The sequence below is a fragment of the Dipteris shenzhenensis genome, chromosome 32 (assembly GCF_047967505.1).
Source record: "Dipteris shenzhenensis isolate YYH24624 ecotype China chromosome 32, Dip_SZ_1.0, whole genome shotgun sequence".
In the NCBI taxonomy this organism is placed as follows: domain Eukaryota; kingdom Viridiplantae; phylum Streptophyta; class Polypodiopsida; order Gleicheniales; family Dipteridaceae; genus Dipteris; species Dipteris shenzhenensis.
This window is the reverse complement of record NC_141627.1, coordinates 43643047-43669103: the sequence shown is the minus strand read 5'-3', so window position 1 is coordinate 43669103 and position 26057 is coordinate 43643047. Positions and strand designations below refer to the sequence as shown.

Genomic DNA, 26057 nt, shown 5'->3' with positions numbered 1-26057 from the left:
TGAGTAGAAGAAGATCACTGCCCTTTTGTTTATCGGAGGCCGGTTTCACCTAGCCATCCCCGAGTCCTGGTGGGAGGAACTTCGCGTGTGGATGGATAGCAGATGGTTGGGTCAGTTTTTTCGGACCGGTGTCCCCTTGAGGATGATGATGCAACGAGGCATTATTACGTAGTCCGATTTTTTCCGTGTAGGACCTGGAGTACTTGAGGTACTCACTGAGAGAGACCCAGAGATGGATGGGATTTATTGGCAGATGATCAGAGTGGTGGGACGTCTGGGGAAGGAGTGGCACGTTGATCTTCCCAGTATTCGAGAGCAGGATGCCCCCAGATGCCGCCTCTGGCTTTGAGAGGGTAGGCCCTTGAGAGAGGTTCAGTGGGACGCAGGAGAGTGGTTCTGGCCCTCCAGGGGCGGCCTTGCCGAGCAAGTGGATAAGGTGCCCTTCTTTTCCTACACCACACGGATTGGTAGGAGGCTTCAGATGGACTCTTCAATTTGGACCCTTTCGAGGGAAAGGCATTGGGTGGCCCAGAGAGTGCCCCAAGAGATCCGTTCCAGGTTTTGGTGGACGTGGTTATGGTCCAGTTTGCGGCCGAGGAAGATCTCCTACTCTTTGGGCTGGGTGCCCACGGAGGCTTGTCCATCGGCCCGTGGTTGGAGCAGATGCGGGTGGAGGGGCAATGTTATTGTTGCTCTACTGGTTTTCTGGAGATGATCCCTCACTGCCTCTGAAAAGCTATCGCAGTGTAGTGAGGATTTGGATGGGAGTCCTTAGGATTATGACCCGGATGCAGAGCTTTTAGAGAGACTACGCTTGGGGGATGGTGGCCTGGTTGACTGAGGGAGGATACGCGTTCCAGATTGATGAGGTCTCCCCAGCTTACCGGATACAGGGTCAGAGCATTCAGAGGATAGAGCTCCATGAGGGGGTTCCTCCTGATAGCCTCGCTCCTTGTTCTCCTCCGAAGGACAATGTATGGGAGGTAGTAGCTAGTATCTCGGTGCGGAACATTTGGGTTGCTTGCTGCAGTTTGGTGATGGGTGAGCATCTGATCCCACCCTCAGCTACCTTGGTCGCCATCTGGCAGGATATCATCTACACCCTCTGCTCCATGTGGGAGCATGGGACCTTAGGCTCTAGGGCGACTGTTGCGAGGCGCGCTCATTTTTGCAAGGCTTGGCCTGTAGGAGTTTTTTACATATCCACTCCGCGAGGGATTCGCTGGTTGTATAGTCCCCCCACCTAGCTGTTAGCCCTAGTACCAGAGATCCCCTAGGCAGTGAGTTGGGTTTCTCTGGAACAGGCCGGTTTTTTCTTCTTTCAACCTTTTCCAGTTTTTTCCATACTCAGCATTTTCGAGGCTGCTGTTTCGTATGAAGTTTTTCGAGCATTAATAGAAGGCTCCTTTCTTTGCAAAAAAAAGAAAAGAGGGGTGGAGTTTACTTCAGAAGCATTTGATGTTTTTTATAAGAAGAACGGATCAAACGACAGCTTACTGCAGCCCACACATGTCAGGAGAATGGAGTTGCTGAAAGGTAGAACCGTGTCATAATGAAAACGAGATCGACCATGACGAGGGAAAAGAACCTCTCGAAGGCCTATTGGGGTGAGGAGTTAATACAGCCGTACATATCCTAAATGGGTCAAAGATAAGGCAGTTGAAGAAAAGCAAGCACATCAAATATCATCGCTGTTATGGGTTAATGTGCATATGAGTTTGCAACTTTGCTGACCTGTAGAGGCTTTGGGTTCAATGGCAGGTCAAGTTAGAATTCTGAACGTGTGGAACTTTTGCCAGAAGAGGAAGAGGGCTTTTAGGGCTGAAGGAGCCTAGCAATAAACTGAAGCGTGTAAAAATGCCTGAAGCAGGAGTCAATGGAAGCAGGGATCTCAAGCTGCAATTTACAGGCTTCTTGGCAGCTGTCAATTAGCTAGGCGTCTAACTAAGTGTGCTACTCAAAGGGGCATGCAACCGTGGGGCTGGTAACACAGTTACAGAAAGACTTTGGATACTGAACCCAGAATTTATTTCTTCTAGGGCAGGCAGGAGGTGCATGCCTGGGGTACTGCCTGTTGTCATTGTTTTGATCCAGGCTGGACTTTGTTTCCTTGTTGGCAACTTCTGGGTAATGCATATCAGAAACAGTTACGAATTCCTCAGAGAGAGTGTTTTTGAAATCTGAAATATAATCTTACTTCCAAGATAAAAAACACTCTTACCTAAAAATATCATGGCACATAAGAAGTACTTCGATTGGTTTTTTCTGTTTTACATTTTCTTATAAGATCTTCCCAAAGTTATCATGTGCTAAGCTTTGACTTGCTTCAATGGACAAAGGCAATCTGTGGAGTGAATGAGGTAGGTTAGAATATCAGAGTCCTCAGACACTGTATTCTAATCTCTTTACTGTTATTTCTATATTATACGCCTTCAATAGACAGACATGTATGTCCTGAGATGTGGATGACACTCTTTGCCTAGATTATTGGTCTGGCAAACGAGAATTTGACTTCAGCTTCTTCTGCATCATCTTCTGCATGAGTGCCAAAGCCCTTATCTATCAGAGTTTTGGTTGTGGGTTGTGCAGTGTGTCCAAGAGTGCTTCCAACTCCGAGGCTGGATCAGCAACACTTCTAAAGAGCCCTGTGGAGTGTTATCTAGCAATTATACTTTGTGTTTTACAATCTTTTGATAGCCATGCAATAGTTTCCAATATGTCCCAACATGCAAAGCCAGTCTATGATTGCGAAAATATATCACAGTATTACAAAAGTGTGGATGGCATGAAGGGCAACGATTTGAAAAGAAGGCTGCATATGATTATCCGTAGTCATCGTACTGTTTCTTATGCTCAGGTCATTCCTCAACCTTTAATTATTGTTCTGTTCAAGATCTTTATGCCAGATATAGTCTTAGTTCAACTCATGTCGGTTTCCTTGAAAATGGTCAAGCTAGACCACAGTCTGTATCTGGCAAGGAATTTTCCATGTGTTGCTTTGTATCAAAGGACACACCACCAGTGATCTTGGAATTTTCAATTTGGCAGGTTTGGGGTGCATTGAAAGTTCTTGATGCTGCTGATCCGATCAACCCTGAATTGTCTCACGACATGTAGTGTGTACATTTTTTGCACTTCTTGAATGCTGAAATTTTACAATAGTCAAATACATTTTTCACCAAAGAATTGACGAGGACAAGTAATGCTGCCTCTTATTGGTTTGTAAACTGGACTTTGCAGTATTGAGATCTATACTCAGAGAGCTGTTCCAAAAGCGTTAGCTGCAAAACCAGAGGGGTGGAACAGTAAGTGCACAAAAGAAGGCTACTTGTCTACATGTCTAAAGAGTGTTGTGATAGTGTTACTGTCTTGCTTTATTCTTTCTATGTTGCTAATATTCTTTGTTCTATAGGGGAGCATCTATGGCCACGTTCTTATGGCTTGACCAAAGGAAAGCCAGAGTTCACAGATTTGCACAATCTACGACCTGCAGATGTGAATGGTAGACTAGTATTCAAAGCTTCAAATGCTTGACCCTGCCACTAGTTTTTCTTCAAGCTTTGGTGGTGGCAGTCTGATTGAACCTGAGACCTCCTGGTTTGGTTGCATGGCTTTAGTCAATTCTGCACGAGGTAAGAAATACTATGGGGAGTGCACAGAGAGCAGGAGCAAGACATGCTTGGTGCCTGCACACCGTGAAGCTGCCCTAGATACAGCAACAGACACTAAGAGCTGGACACCACCATCACAGGTCTAAACTGAATTTTGTCTGTTTCCACTCTTGCATGACTGCTTGCACATGTTGTCTTACATGTTACCATATCCATAGGAAATACTCCATGTTTAAGATGGAATTGCAGTAGAATCGACATTTTGGCCAACTCACATGTTGGCTTGGACAATGTATGCAATGATTTTATGAATGCTTTAATGACAAACAGTGCATGACTGCTTGCACATGTTGTATCTCATGTTACCATCTCCAGAGGAAATACTCCATGTTCAAGATGGAATTGCAGTAGAATCGAGATTTTGGCCTTGGCTTGGACAATGCATGCAATGATTTTATAATGTTTCTGATGACAAACTGTGCATGCTGGATGCTGGTTTACATGCTATAGATAACAAATTTGATGTTTTATCTAAGGGAACCTTATTATGAAAGAACCCCTCGTGAAGAAGGTTTTGGTTGAAATGGCAAGGTGGGTGTACAATGACCTCGGGGGACTGACAGGTAGAGACGATGTAGAAGCTGATCCTCAAATAAATGATGGTTCCAGGTGAACCATGCTGGTTCCCCAAGAAGCATTTTGGTTGACGGTAGTCCTATGATGTGGTATTAATGATTGCCACTAATGATAATTCCGGAGGCGCTGACTATCCCCTAATGGTGATTGTGGGATCTAAGAAACCTCAAATAGCTCATATTTCTATGCTCCTGAGCAGTTAAACATGATAAGATCCTGAGCAGTGTGTATTCACTCATCATTGCCTGTAAATGCAACAATAAGAATGGTCAAGACCATCCAGTTCAATTGGCTTGTCGAAAGCCCTCTTGAAGCTCCGAGAATGATCAAACAAGCAAATAATACATGTTTGTTTCTCGAATTTCCACGTGTAGCTACATTGATGGAGTTTAGAGATTTCTAGAGGTGGTTGAATAACAAGAGGGGCATTTTCTAGAGACTTCTCTCATGGACTAAATTGGAATATCATAAGGGCTGCCTTAAGCTGGCCCCTCCTTTATAAAAGAAGGGTTACATTTATCCATTCCACAATCTTTCCTCCTTTCATCTTGATGTGCCCCACGTCCATCTAAGCTGGCCCCTCCTTTTATAAAAGAAGGGTCATTTCTCCATTCCACAGTCTTCATCTTGATGTGCCCCACGTCCATCTAACTGCCTTGTTGCTTGCTTCTGCTGCTGCCCAGTGCTACCTTGGTCATCCCCTGCCCTTCGGTCATCCCTTCAGAGTGCTTTGGTGAGGATGTGCTGCTGACCCGGATTCCTTATCCATTTTTTGGCAGTTCTCGTTGGCTGCCTCACTCCTCTTGATTGGGCTGCCTTCTGCTTTGTTTGCTGAACAGCTGCTTCATGTCTCTCCCTAGGAAACTTGCACTGACATCTTTGTGGCTTTATTTTCCCCTAGTCTCTGCCCGGCCTGCATTGGAAGTTGTGTCGACTTTCCTCGTGTTTATGAGCTGCAGCTAGGATATGTGTCACCACAATGTAAATATCCTAAGTCAAAGTACAGTTGACCATTTATTTGATCATAATTAAAGAGTTTTATATGTGTTAATTATGGTCAAAGAGTTATTTTAATGGTCAAAGGATTGACTACGGTCAAAGATACTTGACTCTAGTCAAGTAAACCTGACTTCGGTCAAGGAGACTTGGTTTATTACCAAGAGGGTTAACTGCAGTTAACCAGAGAACCACAGAGCTGACTACGGTCAGAGAGTGTTGACTTTGGTCAACAAGACTTGGCATGCGCCAAGAGGGTTAACCCCGGTTAACCAAGATGTGCCAACTTTGGTTGGAGAGACTTGGCTATAATTAAGGCGCCTCGACCCTTGGTCAAAGCTCCTTGATTATAATCAAGAGTGTTGACTCCGGTCAACTAGAGAATAAATATATATATATTTTTATATATTTGTTTAGATGTGCACATGTGTTCAGTGGGGACGCCCACCGTGACTAGAATTAGTCCACAGTGTGTTATTTGCATGCAAAGCGCTAACAATTAATGGGTGCAATGGTGGTGCGCTTTAATTAATTGTTGCAGGTACTAGGAAGAATTATTTTTCCTAAGCGCTACGGGAGCCTGACAAGCAACTAGGAGGCGGTTCGTGTGACCGAGAGCTTTGAAGACTCCAGAATGGCCCTTAGTGGCATGTAATAGGACTTAGTCTAGATTTTAGACAAGTGGCATGTTGCCAATTTGAATTGAGCTTAAAGCTCTTGTAATAAAGTGGATTTTTCACGTTTTGAAATGTAGAGGTTACCAGACAGCTCTACGCTGAACTTCTGTAACAGATTCTCTCTCATGAATAAAAACCTTCGGGGGGGTCCAGCCCGACGTTTTGTCCTGGGCCCTAGTGCATCTACAGAGAGAGGGAGTGAGGGAGAGCTTATGAAAGTATAATTACTGTCTTTTATGAGCTGTAATTGCTGTCTTTTTTGAGCGAGTTGGGTTTTATTGGTATCAGAGCCTGGCTGCACAGCTTCATAAAGCTGTGACGATCAAGTACTAGTTGCGTCGAAAATTTCCAAAGAAGGGGTGCTATTATCGTACGTAGGGATGGACAGACGAGAACTCGGAAGGGCTGAGAGTGCAGTTTTCTTTTGAAATTTCCCGTGCTCATTGACCACGTAGTTCACAGAGAAACCCGAAGCCCAAGTCGAGGGAGCCCGTATCTAGGAGCAAAGGAAGATGGAGCAACGACGTATGAGACCTGCTGGTGGGCTGGATTAAAATCTCGAACCATGGTCGTGCTTCACTGACGTAATAGCACGCAAGTGCTTTGGCGTAACGTTTGAAGCGGGGTGCGAGGTGCTGGCGAAAGTGAAGCGTCTGTCCCAAGAACGCGATGCCTTGTGCGTCTTCTTTGTTATGATGTAGATTCGTCATATATGGTCAGGCATGGAGAAGGTGCGAAGGAGCGGCGAGTCACGCTATCGTTCTAATTTGGCCAGTGGACGGAAAGCTTTGCTAGTCCCGTGACGCTGTGTGCACGCGATGCTTGGCGATGCCCTCTACGCTAAAGCTTCACGAAACTGCTAAGGTGACGCAACGTCCACGAGGATGCTGACGTGGCCAGGGTGCCAGCTGGGTGTACACGTGGTAGATGAGCAGTTGGCTTGATGATGTGGCAGTCCATGCTGGCAGACAGCTCAGCAGATGACGTGGCAGCCAGGTGGCATGCACGTGCAGGTGCTGATGTGGCAGTACACGTGGCATCCAGCTCAGAGCTGACGTGGCACACTGACACGTGGTAGGTTGAGGTGGCAAACCAGTGGTTAAATTAACTCTGGTTAGTTAACTCTGGTCAGAGGTCTAGTTAACTTGACCCAACCAGACCAGTCTGGTCACTGTAACTAGACTGTGACCAGTCCAGTTAGACCAGTTGCAAGCTAACCAGACCAGAACCAGTCAGTCTGGTTAGAGTAACTAGCCAGTTACTCCATCTGGTTACTGTTCTTTTCACCAAAAAACAAAAAAAAAAAAAAGTTGCAGAGACTGTTTCTGCTAGCAATTTTCACTTATCTGTTAGACTTTTACTGTCAGAAAAGCAGCAGAAAAGCAGAGAAATCAGAGATTTGCAGAAAAAGAGTATGCATGCCTTGGAGCAGTGAAAAGAGGGAAAAACAGATGCCTTTTGAAGCCATCTGCAGCAGCCAGAAAAGGGCAATATAGTTGTTGATGCTTTGACAACTGTGTGGGTTTATGCCTTGAATTGATAGCCAGTACTGGCATAGATTGTGAATGCAAAACACCTCTTGTTGAGGTATTTTTCTGTTGGAAAAGCAAAGGTAGTTGTGCATCAATTACCTACACGGTGTGTGAAATTTGCAGATCTCAGAATATGGATCAATCACCTATCCAGTGGGATTCACAAGATAGGGATGTACATCCAAGACAGAGAAGTGTGCCGCAAACTCAACAAGAATTTGAACAGATGGTACGCACTCGTATACAAGAGATGGAAAATCTCAAAAGGGATCCAAGGGCTCAGCATTTGTTTCAAGCAGAAGCTATGCCTAATCCAGTATATGACGTGCCAATGCTAGAGGCACACTCTCGTGTACAGCCTGAGAAAAAGAGATCTCATAGGAGACGGTCCCATGGCAAAAAGAGATCGAGGCATCATCACCGATCTCCTAGTCCATCACCGTCTACCTCGAGTTCGACTTCTGTGTCTTCTTCTTCCTTATCAGATAAACCATCCAGGAAAAGAAGAAAACACAAGAAGTCTAGGAAGAGAAAGTCTTCCAAAGAGACCAAGGAATTTAAAGAGGGAGGAAAATCTGTCAAGTTTATGACCTACAATGGACAGTATGGTCATACAGACAAAGCATTGCAGTTCATCAGACAGTTTGATGCTGCATTCGGTACAGAAAAATTTTCAGAATCCACCAAGTTAAGAATGGTCAGTTTGCACTTGACAGCAACAGCTAGTGCATGGTGGAGTGCACAGATCACAGATGGGTCAGCCCCAAGGAAGTGGAAGGACTTCAAGAAAGCCTTCTACCAGCAGTTTATGCCTAAACAGTTTAGAGACCATGTTCTTCAAGACTGGGACAGCTTGCATATGGATGCAGGAGATACAGTGGATGTGTACAACCAAAAGTTTTGGGATGCTTATTTACAGGTTGCACCTTTCAAAAAGATCTCCAAAGGCACCCAAATGAGAAAATACAGAGCAGGTCTCACTCCAAGAATTCAGGCAGTAGTGAATGCTTTGGGGGCAAAGAACATTCAAGACCTTATGCATTCAGCTTCAGTAGCGAGTCTTGTGCCGCTACAAGATCCATCTACAGTGCCATCCTTGCATGCAGGACGTGCTGACAAAAAGAAAACTGATTTTTCAAAATCAGAAAAGAAAGAGTACCCCAAGGTTGAAAAGAAAGGGTTTCAGCCTCAGAAGCCGAGGGGTACTCAGTTTTCAAGAACTTATAAGGGCAAATCTCTATTCACCCCTGAACAGATAGCGGAATTCCGTAGAGATGGGAAATGCTTCAAGTGCGGCAAAGAGGGGCATGTGGCTGCCCAGTGCCCAGAAAAGCCTTCAACTTCGAAGGGAAAAGAGGCAGAGAAGCCACGAGGACCGCAAAAGCCAATGGCGGGGGGAATTCCTGACATACTGGGCCATGCTTTGAACCCAGAAGAACGAGAATTTCTGCTATCATGGGGCAAAGTTAGAGACCAGCAAGCGCTAATTTTATTTGATCCAGGGGCTACTGATAATTTCATATTAGAGGATCTAGCCCTGAGGCTGGGAATAAAAACGGAGGAGTTGGGCAGGGCTTTGGATGCCGAACATCTCAGGGCTTTGGATGCCGATCAGATGTTCTGTGGGAATCCTGTGCCAGTTACTCCTTTGATAGGGAAGCTCCGTCTTCATGTTCAGAGTTATGTGGATCAGGAAGACTTCTTCATTTCTCCACTGAAACATCATGATGTAGTCTTGGGAATGCCTTGGTTTCATCGCAAGGCAGTGAAGTTGACCCTTCCTGAAAGAGTGCTGGAGTTTGTGCATAGGGGAAAAAATCAGCGTTTAATTGCGAGGAATCATAGTCACATGAAAACCCGTTTCGTCCTCTTCGAAACCTCGAAATGCGAAATAGACGAAACGTTTCGAAATAGGACGAAACGCTCTCAACGAAACCTTTGTTTCGCCCAAATCAAAATAAACGTTTTTGCCCCGTTTTTTCTAGAATCCAAGGTGTTTATGTTTTGAATTTCCTTTTAGTATCTTGACTTTATATTTCTCTTTGTTCACTCTAACTTAAATATAACATATCTTTTTGTACCTATAAGGGTATATATTAAGTATCAATTCAAAACCTATGTGTTTCGTTTGACAACACGAAACGAAACGAAACAAAACCTGTCGAAACAGCGAAACGGCGAAACAGACGAAACGTTTCTTGTGACTATGCCAGGAATAAAGGGGAGACTATCCCCATTGTATGTGATGTTACATGTGGTAAAGCAATAAAGTCTGCAATTTCTGCGTACATGGTTTTTGTAAAAGAAAAAGAGAATGATATGCATGCTGAAATGAATGATGCAGACAAAGATAAGTTTCAGTGTCTTATAAACTTTAAAGATTGCTTTTCTGATACTTTGCCAGGGGAGTTACCCCCAGAGAGACCAGAAGATCATCAGATAGAGTTAATGCCTGGTAGTGAGCCACCAAACAGACCACCTTATAGAGTCAGTGCGACTTAGAGAGAGGAGATTATGGCTCAGGTACAGGATTTGCTGTCCAAAGGGTTGATTCAGCCCAGCTCGTCTCCTTTTTGTTCCTCTGTACTGTTAGTACAGAAGAAAGATGGTTCATTCCGTATGTGCGTCGATTATCGCGCACTGAACAAAATGACCATCAAGAATAGATTCCCTATTCCGCGCATTGATGATGTCCTGGATCAATTAAATGGAGCTTCAGTTTTCAGCAGGATAGACTTAAAGAGTGGCTATCACCAAGTGAGGATACAGCCTTAGGATGTGCACAAGACAGCATTCCGCACTACATTCGGGTTGTATGAATACTTAGTGATGCCTTTTGGGTTGACAAATGCTCCAGCCACATTCAATAGAATGATGGATCGCATCTTCTGAAAGTACAAGCATTTTACGGGTACTTTCTTTGATGATATCTTGGTCTTTTCTAAGACAGAAGAAGAGCACAGAGAACATCTTGCTATAGTGTTTCAAGAGCTGAGAAATCATCAGCTCTACGCAAATAGCAAGAAAAGTGAATTCTTCTTGGAAGAAATCCACTATCTGGGGCATATAATATCCAAGAATGGGATACAAATGGATCCAGCGAAGATCCGTGCCATTCAGGAATGGCCAGAGCTGAAAACTGTGCATGAAGTTCGAAGTTTCCTAGGCGTGTGTTCTTACTACAGAAGGTTTATCAGACATTTTGCTGATATTGCAGCTCCATTACATGACCTTACTAAGAAAAATGCAGCCTTCACATGGGGAATATCACAGAAGAAAGCATTCAATACACTCAAGGAGAAGTTGACTACAGAGCCTATTCTGGTAGTCCCGGATCTTTATCAATCTTTTGATGTTGATTGTGATTCTTGTGGAGAATGTGTTGGGGCTGCATTGCATCAGAATGGCCATGTAGTAGCCTATGAAAGCAGGAGACTTCGGGATGCACAAAGATATCTAGGAATCTATGAGAAAGAGTTATTGGTTGTAATTCATGCCATCCATACATGGAAGCACTATCTTTTGGGTGCAGATTTTACTGTTAAGACAGATCACCAAAGTCTGAGATACTTTTTGACTCGGACCAATTGACTCAGACCAAGCTTTCCGAGAAGCATATGAAATGGGCAAACATGCTGTCAATGTATCATTTTCAGATTGTCCATACCCCAGGAATTTGGAACAGAGTGGCAGATGCCTTGTCCCGAAGACCCCAGGTCAATAATGTGACTATTGCTTATCATCAGGACCTGGAAGGCATGAGGGAGCAATATGCTCATGATTCAGATTTTGGTGAAATTTTACAGCAAATGCAAGAGGGGCAATCCACCAATCACTATTCCCTGAAAGATGGGTATTTAATGAAAGATGATTGCCTATGCATCACCCAGGAGATGAGGAAAAAGATTTTGGGGGAATGCCATGCACCTCCCTATGCTGGACATAGAGGAATTACAGCAACAACTCTAGCACTAGAGAGGTATTTCTTTTGGCCAGGGATGCGGAAAGATATACATCAGTTTGTTACTGAATGCCTTACGTGTCAGAAAGTGAAGTATGATAGACGGAAGGCACCTGGCCTGCTTATGCCTCTTCCCGTGCCTCAGGCACCATGGGAAAGTATTACAATGGACTTTATTTTTTATTTGCCGAGATCAAAGTCAGGGAATGATGGGATTTGGACTATCATTGATAGATTCAGCAAGCAAGCTCATTTCATTCCGGTTCGCAAAACCATAAAGGCAGATCATATGGCTAAGCTTTTCATGGTTCAAATTTTTAAACATCATGGTATGCCTAAGTCCATTGATAGTGATCGAGATCCCAGAATGACCAGTCTATTCTGGAGAGCTTTATTTGATAACATGGGGACGAATTTGAATTTTTCTTCTTCTTTCCATCCCCAGACAGATGGTCAAAGTGAAGTAGCAAATTCTACAGCTTTGGATATGCTGAAATGCTACGTGGGTGACCAAAGTTCAGACTGGGAAAAGTACCTACCGTTAGTAGAGTTTGCTTACAATAATATAGTACATAGCTCTACAGGGAAAGCTCCTTTTGAGGTCATATATGGGAAGGTGATTTTGTCACCTATATTGAGGACCAAAGATGAAATATTTGCAGCTGATCAGTTTGTGAGAGACCTTCCGACAGCTTACAGCCAAGTCCAGACAGCAATTGAAAGGTCTCAAGAGAAACATAAAAGAGCTGCAGATAAGCATAGGAGACAGTTAGATCTCAAGGAAGGGGATTGGGTACTTTTGAGGTTTGAAAAAGCTAGGCTCCGCAAGTTTAAAGGCAAACAGAAAGTGTATGCAAAGTTATCTCCCAAATACTATGGCCCTTTCAGGGTTACAGAAACAATAAATGAGGTTGCATACAGATTAGCATTGCCAAAGCATTGGAGGATTCACAATGCATTCCATTTGAGTCTTCTAAAGAAATTCCAGGGATCAGAGCCTACAGAACCAGTATCAGAGGATCCACCAGAAGTGGATGAACTGGAGGAAGTCCTTCAGCTAGAGCAAATTGTGTACCATACTATACGTAAAGGCCCTCAGGGTAAGCAGTTTTACAGGTATCTTGTAAAATTCAAGAATTATATGACATTAGATGCCAAGTGGATGGACGAAGACATGTTATCCGATCATCCACAGCTTTTGGATGTTTACAAGGAAGCTTTTCAGTTGAGGTCAACTGAATAGAAGCCGAGGGGATGTCACCACAATGTAAATATCCTAAGTCAAAGTACAGTTGACCATTTATTTCATCATAATTAAAGAGTTTTATATGTGTTAATTATGGTCAAAGAGTTATTTCAATGGTCAAAGGATTGACTACGGTCAAAGATACTTGACTCTAGTCAAGTAAACCTGACTTCGGTCAAGGAGACTTGGTTTATTACCAAGAGGGTTAACTGCGGTTAACCAGAGAACCACAGAGCTGACTACGGTCAGAGAGTGTTGACTTCGGTCAACAAGACTTGGCATGCGCCAAGAGGGTTAACCCCGGTTAACCAAGATGTGCCAACTTCGGTTGGAGAGACTTGGCTATAATTAAGGCGCCTCGACCCTTGGTCAAAGCTCCTTAATTATAATCAAGAGTGTTGACTCCGGTCAACCAGAGAATAAATATATATATTTTTTAATATATTTGTTTAGATGTGCACATGTGTTCAGTGGGGACGCCCACCGTGACTAGAATCAGTCCACAGTGTGTTATTTGCATGCAAAGCGCTAACAATTAATGGGTGCCATGGTGGTGCGTTTTAATTAATTGTTGCAGGTACTAGGAAGAATTATTTTTCCTAAGCGCTACGGGAGCCTGACAAGCAACTAGGAGGCGGTTCGTGTGACCGAGAGCTTTGAAGACTCCAGAATGGCCCTTAGTGGCATGTAATAGGACTTAGTCTAGATTTTAGACAAGTGGCATGTTGCCAATTTGAATTGAGCTTGAAGCTCTTGTAATAAAGTGGATTTTTCACGTTTTGAAATGTAGAGGTTACCAGACAGCTCTGCGCTGAACTTCTGTAACAGATTCTCTCTCATGAATAAAAACCTTCGGGGGGGTCCAGCCCGATGTTTTGTCCTGGACCCTAGTGCATCTACAGAGAGAGGGAGTGAGGGAGAGCTTATGAAGTATAATTACTGTCTTTTATGAGCTGTAATTGCTGTCTTTTCTGAGCGAGTTGGGTTTTATGATATGTGTGACTCAATATTGACCCCCAATGCTAATGTAATACAAGTGTGCCATAATCCTAATTGGGAGATAGGAACTGCTGTTTGATTTGCTTTTTGATTCTTTAAAACCATATCTTGGGGTGCAAGCGCTTGATGCTGAACCTTCTATCAAAACTGGAGCTCCTAGTTTGTAACCAACCAAGAAGCATCTCGGGCTTGTGATCACTATTGTACTTCGTCACTTCAAGATGCTTGTCTCCCAACTTGATACGGACCACCTCCTATAGATTGTCTAGAATGGACATCAGTGGAGAAGCGGATGGCATGAACCTATAACTCCTCAATGAAGTGTCATTTTCTTAGGCATTTGCAACCTCTCTTCTCCCATTCCTCCTCATATTCTGTAAATCCTCAACATCATCATCATCCTATAGCATCCTCTCACCTCTCCTAAAACCCTCCGGGCTGTGCTGTCTTTTCCTTTGCAAGGGCCTCTTATTTACCTTTCTTATTTCTTGCACCTTCTCGTTTGCTGAATTCTGTCCCTTAGCTGGCTGATCTGCGTTTTCCTCATTTTTTGTCTTTCCTAGGTTTAAGAGAGCTGAACCCATCTTTGAAAGTTTTTGCTATGGATCAGTCTCAATTTCAGCCTTAAAAGAATAAAAAAGCTGAAATAGATAATCACTTTCCAGCTCCTGTGATGACTCCTTTAGACACCTCCTCCTATCTGCATCGATTGGCTTCATATTGTCCATGAACCAGACCGTGGTGGGATTTTAGGGGTCCCCTCCCCACACATTGCAAGGACAGCAAGTTTGGGTTCTCAGGGCCGTGCCAGATGGCTGGAGCAGGTTTGCAAACACCAGATGTCTGCACAGGAGAAATGCGCAGCAGACAGGTGTAGTTAGGAGCTGTTTGACAGGTCAGGAGAGTGAAAAAATCTGCAGCAGATAGGCAGCCGGCAGGTTTCAGGGGGCTCCAGCCCTATATAAAGGGCCAAAAGCCCTGGTCATCCATATCCACTCACAATAGGCTATCCTGGAGCGCAGCAAGGGGGCCAGCATCTACTGTTGGTGGGCTATAGAATGTGCACAATAGTGAAATCATCAAGCAAGTGAAGCCATACAGTGCAAAAATGCAAATGCTGTCAGATATGAGGCTCTCAAATCTAATCGAAATCTCTTGGAAGAGCTTTTGTGCAAATTTCAATTAGTGCAAGAGTTTGCTGTGTCAGTCACCAAGTGCAAATGGTAGCCAAGCACCATGAAGTGTGTCAAAACATGTTAGTGCTGGCAGAAACTGGCAATTTAATATATAGAAACTCATAAATACCAGCATCATAAAACTGAAACTATGCTCAAAGAGAGCCTAGAAAAGTTGAAATTGCCGAAATGTCAAGCAGCAGGAGCTCAAAAACAAATGGCAATCAATCTGGACAGCATTCACTGTATGGAATAGCCGCCTGGAGTAAGCATGAGTTGTAGGTGATGATGTAGAAGTGCCAAAATTGCAGCAGGAGGTTGCAATTCCGGTTTTGCAATCATCATGCTTATGGCTTTGGACTATATGATTACTGCATCTTTGTTGAAGACCATGCTCATTCTATTTCCTCCAAGCCTGTTGTTGCCTAGGTATCTTCAAGATTCCAAAGTGTAAATGACTTGGACTAGTGACTATACTAGTGTTCCAGACTGGATAAGGTTGTTTCTATATGATGCGGAGCAAGACCTAGTGATATTGGAGGCGTGGGTTCGTGGACTAGATGAGCGGATGTGTGTTACTGGTCTTGGTACAATTTCGGATTTTGTATGACTTTCTATATCCATCAGATGAGATCTATTTTGAAAGAAAATGTTTGCAGCAGAAGATAACAACGAAACGTACCTACACAATAAAATGCTGGAGAGAATAAAAAATTCTGATGTACCAAAACTCTTGATACAACTGATGGCTGCTTTGTTGTCCACCCGTGCGCTCTTAAGAGAGAGCTTAGATGGTGATTTGGACAGATGCTGGACAAAGGACTGTGAGCACTGATGATCGGAGATTACTCAAGACAAGAGGGGCAACTATTCTATGGTGTGCCATACAGGTTGGTCAGACTAACCGACTATAGATCCTTTAGAAGTGTATATTTGAGCCGACGATGGATTGTATAGAGGTTGTACCGTCAGACTGGGGCCTCCGAAGTGCCCCCGAACCCTTGGCTGTGGGGGTTGCCACCTACTTCCCCAAAAAGGGCGCAAGTATCAAGCTCTATCCCACTCGACTAGATATCAAGTCCACATAGGCCATTTCATAACCATCTGAGGGGATCCTCCCTATATCCAGTGCTCATCATGGCTTCTCCTCATGTGGGGACTTCATAACATTGTGGCATTCAGAATAGAGGGGGTAACTTACATGAGAGGTGGACATTTGAGCTACTTCTAACTCCCCCCTCAATGTTCACCCGAAGATGAACTACCTATTCGACCCAACTCGAGCCAATGAAGATGCCGAGGTCACTTCCAAGAGCCTTGGTGAAGATGTCTGCGCAATTATACTGCATGGGACAATAGTAAATACTCCAACTCCACAACTCCATCCTCGGTAAGCTCCCACACATAAAGATACTAAATTTCGATGTGTTTTGTGAGGGCATGGAACTGAGGGTTCTTAGCAACGGTGGCCATGCAACTTTGATTGTCGCACTTCAAGATTTTCGCTTCATTGATAAAACTCCAAGACCCTCCTTAGCCAAACTGCTTCACAAGCAGAAATCATGCTGCCTTGTACTCACCTTCGGTCAAAGATAATGCCACTGTTGGTTGTTTCTTACTGATCCAAGAGAAGACTCATGATTCAAATGAGAAACAAAATCCAAAAACTAATTTTCCATTATCACAATCTCTTGCCTAAATCTGAGTCGCAGTGTCCCACTAAGATCTTGCCCCATTTGTAGGTACTTAATCACCCACATCCTTGCCCTCCAATGGCTCTCTTGGGGATGATTTGAGAACCTACTGAGGACACCAATTGCATAGCTGATATCTGGTCTGGTGTTACACAGAAAAATGACACTCCCCACAAGTTTCCTGTACTAGGAGATGTCGACAAGTGGTGATGTATCCTAAACTGAAAGCTTTGCATTCACCTCCATGGGTGAGACCACGCTCTTACACTCGGTTATTCCGAATGCCTTCAGAGTCACCTGAGCATACCTCTGCTAAGAAATGCAAATCTTGCTTGGCTCTTGCTAAACCTCAATGCCTAAGAAAACATGCATAATTCCAAGTCTGTAGTCTCAAACTCAGAACTTCAAACTTAGAACTTAGCAACTCCCTCGTTTGCTGCATCATCATCTTATGATCTCCTGTGATGATCAAGACATCCACATAAACGACAACCACAGCATGCTTGCCATCTTGCTTAGCAATATAGAGGTTGGTATTAAAAGCAATTTTCAAGACTCCAATAGATATTAAAAAACTATCTATCTGTTGATACCATGCCCTCCGGGCTTGTTTCAGCCTGGACAATGCCTTCTTAAGCTTGCAAACCTTGTTCTTGGAACTGGGCAACTCAAAACCTGGTGGCTGAGACACATATACATCCTCCTTGAGGTGTCCATTCAAGAACACTGATTTCACATCCATTTGAAAGACTTGCCACTTCTTATGGGTAGCCAAGGCGAGTTCTATCTGAATAGTGGTCATCCTTTCTGTGGGAGCAAAGGTACCCTCAAAATCAAAGCCTTTAACGTGTGAGTAGTGCAACAAGTCAAGCCTTGTACTTTTTCAAAGATCCATCGTACTTGTACTTGGCTTTCCATACTCATTTAGTGCCAATGACTTTACTTTTTAGAGGCCTATCTACCAAGTCCAAGTCTGGTTTTTGATGAAGCTGTCACATCTTGCATAAGGTCATATGGACTATGTGTTCGGAGGCTTTGCTCTTCTATCGTCTTTGACCTTGGAAGTCCATGTGCACACTTTGGAAGTGGCTTACCTTGTGGAGCTAAGGCAGGCTGTGGTGCTAGTGGAGTCTTCTCCTCGATGTCTATCATGAAGTTGAATTTCTGCTTCGGGTACGGCACAAGGCGAGTTATTTTTGTGGCTGATGATAAAGTGGATGGAGCCGTCTCCTCCTCCACTTATTTGGCTGCTCATGAGACACCACATCACGGTTAATTATGATCTTCTTTGCCTCTTGATCATATAAATTGTATGCCTTTGATTCGTGACTATATCAAGAAAGATGCATTTCTTGCTCTTTGGATCTAACTTCTTTCTGGAGCTATTTGGAACATGTGCATAACACTCACATCCAAATAGTCTAAAATGAGAAGTTGAAGGCTTCTTACCTGAGTAAGCCTCCAATGCTGTCTTGCTCGTTGAGGATGTGGACTACAGTGTTGACCGCCTCAACCCAAGATGCCTTAGACAATCCTTTCCCTTGTAGCATACACCACGCCATCTCCATGGAGTTTTGTTGCAATGTTCTATAAACCATCCTGTTGAGCTATATGTGCAACTGTAAGTTGGCATTGAATGCCATTCTCCTTTAGGTACTTGTCAACTCCTTTGAGATGAACTCACATCCTGTATCTGTTTGAAACTTTTTCACCTTCATCTCACTTTCATTCTCCACTATCTTGTGCCACTCAACTTTCCAAGGGCTTCATCCTTATCCCATAAAAGATACACCCACATGTACGTACTATATTCGTCAACGACCAGCATAAAGTAGGGTCATACAAGCCGAGAATCTAGGACTACCTCATCAATATTTGCCAACTGCTCTTTCAAATCTTTAACATTGGTAAGATAGGCATCCATATTACAACCCTCTTCAAGCTTTAAGTCCTTCAATTGCTTGCATAGATAGGCCACTCTAGCCTCATTCTATACCGGATATAAGGAGGCAAGTTGATCCCATGCTTGTTTAGCTGTCTTGCATGAACGGATATGAGGGATAATAACCCTTTTTACTGACAGAGCAATCATGGCATGTGCTTTTGTATCATGTCCATCCCACTGAATTTGCTCCTGAGTAGGAGGCAAAGCAGCTGTAGTGGAAGAGGCAACTGTAGTGGAAGAGGGAGCTATAGTGGAAGAACCATTAGACCCATCAGCAAATGAGCTAGAGGCATTACCAAATGTACCAGAGGCATTAGGTCTAGTAGGTTTGACCTTAGTACATGCAACAATGTTTCAAAGATTCTTGGCAACCAATACGTACCCCATCATACAAGTCCACATGGGGTAAATTGTGCCATCAAGTTTGTCCTCAGATCCAAGCATCTCAAATAAGTCATCCTTGTTGCTAGCCATAGTGCAAAAATGCAAGGCAAAAGCACCAACTAACAATGCAAATGACAAGAGTGCAATCTCCCAAATCCAAAGGCAATTTACTGCACAAGCTTCAAAGCTTTTTCACTGCAAATATGTGGCCATCACGAAGTGTACCTGCTGCAAAAAGACTTCCAAAGGCAACGCGGGGCCTTTCCACAATTCCAAGGAACCAAAAGAAAAACTGTTTTGCTGGGAAATAAAAGAAGTCAATGCAGTAGGAGCTTACCAAGTGACTTTGGTCAAAATTACACCAAGGAAAAATGCTCCAAACTTGAAGACAAGTAGTCACCCTTGTAGGAGAGGTAAAATGGACAGAAAATAGCAGCTAAGGGTGCCAAGAGAGGCTGGAATAAGACGTTACAGCAAGGGTATATGACATCGTTCAAGAGGTTGTTTGGAAGCTTCCACAAGTGAAGGCCAGCTAGAGTAGACCTCAAAATGAATGCAGCAGCAGCCAAGGTGAAAAGCTCTCAGCCCGAGATAAGGAACCAGCAATGGAGAGCAAGGTGGCTGCAAGAGAGCACTCCGAAATGCAGCAGCAGGCCAAGAATATGCAAGTTGGCTGGTCTAGGGCACTCCGAAATGCAGCAGCAGGCCACAACTGTGCAATTCAGCTGGTCTAGGGCTCTTGTAGGCCTTGGAACAGCTTTGGAGTCACTTATGGTGCTTCGAAATGCTGGACCAGGGCAAAAATGAGCCAAAATGCAGCTTTGGAGTAGTCGCCTATGCAGTAGGAACATAAAAGAGGTGTTTGTTGGCGATGAAACTCAAAACAGCCTTGGGTGACCACACGTTCAGCTGCGGCTTGAAAAAACGTGCGGACCAGCAGATGAACAGGTGCCAAACAGCCGCCAACAATGAGAACTATAGGGCTCGGGGTGGCTGGAAATGGCTGAGGGGTGTGACCTTAACCTGCTTTGATACCTTTGTAGACTAGGGCAAGCAATGAACGTGGAAAGAAAAACCGTGCTACTGTAATGAATCAATGGAATGAAAGAACTAGTACAAAGTACACCCAATATAATGAAACCCTAGGACAGGGTGTCCTAGTAGTAACTAGTAAGTGGTACATGTACTAAATGTACCAGATGTCCTAACTGCCTATATCTAGGCCTACACGTCTCATACCAAGGAATGGATGGCATCTATGGATAGCCCATAGAGTGGCCTACAAGAGGCTGTACCAGGGCAGCAAGGTCATCATGTTGGACAGGAAAGCAAGCCCTAGACCAGGTCGATGTCTACAGCACATGCAGTAGATTGGCCGCAGGTCTATATGCATCTTGCCGAAAAAACAGTGCTAATTATATTACTTCGAGAACAAGATACAAGAGGTCAGCTTATAGCTGACGGGCTGCGTTCACAAACCGGACGCAGCCCTAAAAGGTAGCATAATAAATCATACTCTCACGGGGGGATATGACGAGTGTGAATGAACAGCCATCGGGGTGGTGAGTAGTGCCACCGAAGGCCCTGCGTAGTCTGCTCGAAGAAGAGGCCCTGTGTGTCCCAAGCCCGGAGGAAGCGTCTCCGCTTCTCCTGACCGGCCCGGGAGTCTCCCTGAATCTGGTCCCACTGGCCTCTGAGGGTATGAATAATCTCAATCCAAATCTCCGCCATGATCTGGCAGTCGATAAGGAGGTGCCACCGAGGATCTGCGCGCAGCGCGAGGTCCAGATGTGCCACCCTGTAATGCTGCTAATAATCTCCCAGACTGGCTGCCTCTCCCGAACTCCTGTATCAGCCTCTGCTAGGTGCTGCGGGATACCCTCGAGCGGCCCCCACGTCCCCTGTGTGATAAGGAAAATGGGGTCCTGCTGGCATGCCTCGAATAAGTGATGAAGACCAGGTGCGGTGCTGCACCAACAGAACGCGCCCCAAGTGATCAATCCTAGCTCTGGTGCTGCGCGAGTAAGAAGCCCGAAAGTCCACCTCCACACTTCCTGGGCGCGAGTGCAGCTCCACAGGCAGTGTTTTGGTGACTCCTCATCCGCATGGCAAATCTGACAGCATCCGTCCTGGCCTATCTGCCTCAACCAGCTCCCCACTGGAAGACCTTTGTGGGCAAGAAGCCACAGGAAGTATGAGATCTTCCGTGGCCGCCAGCTCTCCCACAAGGCCTTCCAGAATGCCTGCAAAAAGAACCTGGAAATACCCTGTGCGTACCAGCTGGGTCGCTGGGTGGGGGGGCGGCTCTGCATCCTCCCGAGAACTCGCCTGCCCAGAGTCATGCTGTAGGCGAAGAAGGAAGTCGGTCCCTGTCCTGTCACAATCTCTGGCCACCACCACTCTCCTGGGCCCCAATCAAGCTCTGACAAGGCCCGCCCCTCCCAGAGCCAAAGACGCCAAAGCTGCAACTGGTCCTGCTCGATGCTAGGGTCGGTACGCCAGACCTTCCCCAAAAGGCCTACGACCCTAACCCTCTGCCACGGGAGTAGGGGGTCGATGAGCGCATCCTCTCTCCTGAGTCGTCCATCCCCTGAAACCGCGAAGAAGGAGATAGAGGAGTCATCCATACGTCCTGCGACCACCAGTGGGATGCCACGGGGGGTGAACTGTCCCAGCCAACGGGTGTCACCAGGCATGAGGACCTGAGGCTCAGGTGGAACCAACCAAGCAGCTGGGATCGCACCGTCGATCTCCGTGCGTCTCGCCTGGACTCCACGTGCACCTCCAGCTGCGTCTGCAAGATCAGCCATCTCCAGATGTCTGTACGTATCCCTCCAAACTCGAAGGGACCGGGCTGGCCCCCTCATCCAGCCATCCCACCTGATATGTGATCTCTCCCCCAACTGAAGGCCCTCGGCATCTCTGACCTGACCGTTCCAGATAAGCGGCTGGCGATCGATCTCCTCCTGACAGCTGGGAGGGGACTGAATGAGACTGAGGCGGAGCTGCCTCCAAACCATGAGGAGGCTACGAACGAGTGGGGAACGGGGCTGAGTGAGCGGGGCGGAAGTGAAGATCCACGTGAGGGACGGTAGCCACTCTCCACCTCGGCGCGGGACACAAGAGCCGACTCCCTGCTGAAGTAACATCTTCCACGTCTGCCCCCCCGGGGTCAAACCGCGGATGACAAGCTTGCCTAACAAGGCCTGACTCTGAAGCTTTGGATCGATAACCCCCAGGCCACCCTCAGCCTGCGGAAGAATGACTGTCTGCCAAGCAACCCTGGCTCTGGTATCTCTAAGACCATCCTCCCCAGACCAAAGGAAGTTCCGAACCAACCTCCTGAGCTGTGCCACGCTGGATCTCGAGAAGCACCAGCAGGAAGCCACATACCAAGCCGTGACTAGGAGGACCTGGTTAACTACCAGGGCACGACCTGCAAGAGACAGCTTAGCAGTGCTCCAGAAAGCCAGCTTCCGTCGGATGGAGTCTAGCACCGGGAGAAACTGCTGAGGTGGCGTGATGTCTAGGCCAACCTGGAAGCCAAGGTATCTAGCTGTCTGTCCCCGTGGAATCCATCTGAAACCCAGAAATCGCCCCCACTGGGAACACGCCCCAGGGTCTGTGAGAAAACCAACTGATTTGTTCCAGTTGATTTTCGCACCAGCGGCCGAGCAGAAGACCTCCAGGACCATCCGCACCCTCTCTAGCATCCTCTCATCGTCCTGGACATAAAGGGCTGTATCATCTGCGTACTCCGAGTCCAAAAGCTCCGTGTCCTCCCGGAGTGGAAGGCGAACACCCCTGATCCCGGTAGACCTCGCCCGAAGGTAGTAAGTCATGGCCTCGGCAAAGAAAAGAAACAGGTAAGGAGCAAGGGGGCAGCCCTGACGCACTGATCTCTCCAAGCTAAAGCGCTCACCCATCCTGCCTCCAATGATGACCCTGCTAGACGCTGTCCTGTACAAAGCTGAGATACCCTGAATCCAACCCGTCGGGAAACCTAGCCGCTCCAGAGTCCCCTCCAAAAAGGACCAGTCCACGCGATCGTAGGCCTTCTCGAAGTCGAGAAGTAGAATGGCAAGGTGTGATCCGCTGTGCTGAGCCCACTCCGCCGCCTCTGAAAAGGTGAAGACATTATCCAGGATACTGCGATCCTGGACAAAGCCTGTCTGAGTGTCATGAATGAGGTCTGGGAGTAGAGGCCGAACTCTGGCACTGATCATCTTGGCGAGGATTTTGTAGGCAGTGGTAAGGAGAGTGATCGGACGCCACTGGCGGATCTCCTGTCTATCTCCTCCCTTCGGGATGAGGCAAATCAGTCCCGAAGAAAGGCTCTCTGGCATCTGACCGCTACTGAAAATCCCCTGCAGAGCTGCAAGGAGGGGCTGATGGATCTGGTCCCAGAAGGAGGTGAAGAATGCTTGGGATAGCCCATCCTCACCTGGGCATTTCTGTCCGTCGATAGCCATCAAGGCCTCCAGCATCTCATCCAAGGTAAACGGCGAACAACGTCGCCTGCATGCTAGGCTGGACCAGGGATGGAATGTGCCTCCACACCTCCTCACGGGCACGACTAGCACGAGGGGCAAGCGGCTCCTGCTGGAAGAGGGTCCTGTAGAAGTCAGTGGCCAACCCCAGGACCTCCCTCGGATCCGTAACGATGTGACCATCCGCTGTCCTGAGACTCCGAAGCTGATCACCTGCAGCTCTCTGGCCATGCGTCCTGAAGAACTCCCTGCACATCCGGTCACCCTTCCGGGCCCAGAAGGAGAGAGAGGCGTGATAGGAAAACTCTGAGCGACCCTGGAGTGTCTCCTCCAGGAGGGCTCTGGCTCGAAGGGCCTGGATCCGAAGCTCCTCCGAGCCCGGGGAAGCCTGCTGGAGTCGCTGAATGGAGGCGAGGTCCCTCCGAAGAGCTCTCTCTCTACTCCACCAATCCTGTCGAACCTGTAGGGCTGCTAGCTGGCAGATCTGGCTGGACTCCTGCAGAGCCTGCGCAACTGAGTCCACCAGATCCACGCACTCCCCCCAGTCTCTGTCCCAAAGACTGCAAATACTGCTGCGCACGTCCACCCTCGAGAAAATGGAGTCGGGAATCCTGCATGACCGGGGGGGAAGGGTCTGGGCTGCCGAATCTAATGAAAGGAGCACCGGCGCATGGTCGGAAAGTGTCGTCCCTGGAACTATACCCGCCTGACCGCCTCTACTGATGGCCCAATCACTGACATAAAATCTATCAAGCCTCTCCAGGAGTCTGCCTCCTTCCCTGCGGAAGCCCCAAGAGAAGTCCAGGCTCCCGTGCCAACGCCGGAAGGACGGGTCTCTCCAAATGTCCCTCCCTCCTGTCGCGAAGATGAAAGAGTCCCAAGCTGACTGCTCTGCCTGAGCCATACCTGTGAACTCCGGACCTCTGCCCTGCTGGTCCTCCAAGGTCTCCAGATTGTTGAAGTCACCTCCAACAATCCAGGAATCCATGTCTGGAAGAATCCCTGTAAGTGTCCTCCAGAAGGTGGCTCTGCATCGGAGGTCTGTAGGAGCATAAATGTTGAGGATTTTAATTCTGGATTCCTCCAAATCCAGGCCTACCCAAAGGGCTCGGCCTGGGATCAACGTGCCATGACCGAAAACTCCCTGGGCTAACTGCTCGCACACGGAGGTACAGACACCCCCGCTCCTCCCCTGTGCGCCGATCGAGGGCTCCCAGTAAGTGTAGGAACGTCCAGGGAGAACCTTCCTGCAGCTACGGGAATGAGCCGCAGAGAGCTTGTGCTCCTGGAGCAGAAGTACATCCAAACGACCAATCATTGCAGGCTGAAGTTCCTGTCGCAAAATGAGCTTCCTGGGACCACGGGTGCCAGAAGAGTGAAACCCGTTCACATTCCAGGATACGAGGTGTAGGCTCATGGAGAGGGATGGGGGGCTGCGAACAACTGTCTGCTCGCGGTCGAAGTCGATGAAGAATCAGACATGTCGGAATGGAGGCGCTACCGCTTATGAGAAGGTTTGGAGGGGGAGACGGGGTCGTCCTGCCCGTTCTTCAACACCTTCAGCAAAGGCGAGAGGCCTTTGGTGCCATGAACAAATGCTTTCTCGAGCCAGCTCGAGATCTCTGAAGTGGTCATCCCATAGAAGGTTCAGAGTTTCTGATGGGACCAAGCTTTGACATCCTGGGGGAGAGGCCATGACAGGGGAGGTCTGAGGATCACAATCAGTCGGAAGCGTTTGGCGGCGCAACGCCACCGCAGGCGCACATCGCCCTCGGACCACTGAGTCTCGAGAAGCTGCCCACCGGACGGGCCTATCCAGGAGCAGACCTGGGCGTGTGTCTGCTCTCTGAGAGCCTCCCAAACCGAGTCGTCTGTCCAGGTCTCGGTGCCATCGCTGAGGAACGTGAAGGCGAAGCTAGGGCCATCCCTAGGGGCCAAGGCGACAATCTTCCCATCCGCCCCTTTGCAGAGCAGGAAGATACTGATGTCGAGACAAGCCGGGAAGGTCCCAAGGTCGGCCACATCCAAGTAGTCCCAGGGGCCAGATCTGTAAAAGTCTCGAGGAAGCTCTCTCTCTTGAAGCTGAGACCCATCAGAGTCTGCCATTGATGGGCTAGCGGCCAGGGAAGCCTGCTCTAGTGGTGGTGTAGACTCCGGGTGTCCTGCCAGTGGGGGGGGAGGGGGAGGAGGCTGAGGGGTAGGCGACTCGGACTCCACGGAGGCGACTGGCGGAGAAGGTGGAGGAGACGGAGCGGGGGCTGCCCTCGGCTGGGAAGCCGACGGTGCAGCTAACTCTGTAGGAGAGTCGAGGGGAACGGAGGGAGGGGGGGGATGGGGATGCATCTGGAATTGGGGTTGAGAGGGAGGAGGAGGAGACTGAGGAAGAAGAGACGGGGGCTGAAGCTGCGGGTCGGGCGAAGGGAGGGGAAAGTGGGGAAGGGGCTGGGACTGAGTGGAAAGGGGCGGGGGAGCGGGAGAGAGGGGGATGTGAGGCTGTGAAGGGCGGGCTGCCGTCGAAGAAGAAGCTCTCCCAGGTCCCTGGGGCGGCTGCCTGTCAGGTCTCTGGGGTGCTGCTGCAGGAAGGGTAACCTCTGCCTCCTTGCCTTTATCCGACATCTTCTTGTTCTTTCCTCTTTTCCTTCTAACCTCGGTCCAACCACCCACTAACTCTGGACCGGCGGGCTCCGACTGCCTCGGCTCCTCCTGACGTG

The 26057-nt window shown here is 47.2% G+C and overlaps 1 protein-coding gene across 8 annotated transcripts in view; it reads left to right on the top strand.

The window, feature by feature from the left end:
• LOC147880803 (uncharacterized) overlaps positions 1-26057 on the top strand; it is an 88584-nt gene that overhangs the window by 21086 nt on the left and 41441 nt on the right. For 7 of the 8 annotated variants that reach the window (XR_015540576.1, XM_087370999.1, XM_087370998.1 and 4 more), the window contains exons 2-6: positions 2590-2857; positions 3049-3116; positions 3241-3305; positions 3413-3502; positions 3618-3751. Coding sequence is in view for 6 of the 8 variants with exons in the window: in XM_087370999.1 (XP_087227125.1) it covers positions 2590-2857; positions 3049-3116; positions 3241-3305; positions 3413-3502; positions 3618-3751 (625 nt within the window). In the remaining 2 variants the exon portion in view is untranslated. The remainder of the gene's footprint in view (positions 1-2589; positions 2858-3048; positions 3117-3240; positions 3306-3412; positions 3503-3617; positions 3752-26057) is intronic. The other variant, XR_015540577.1, reaches the window with a different exon arrangement.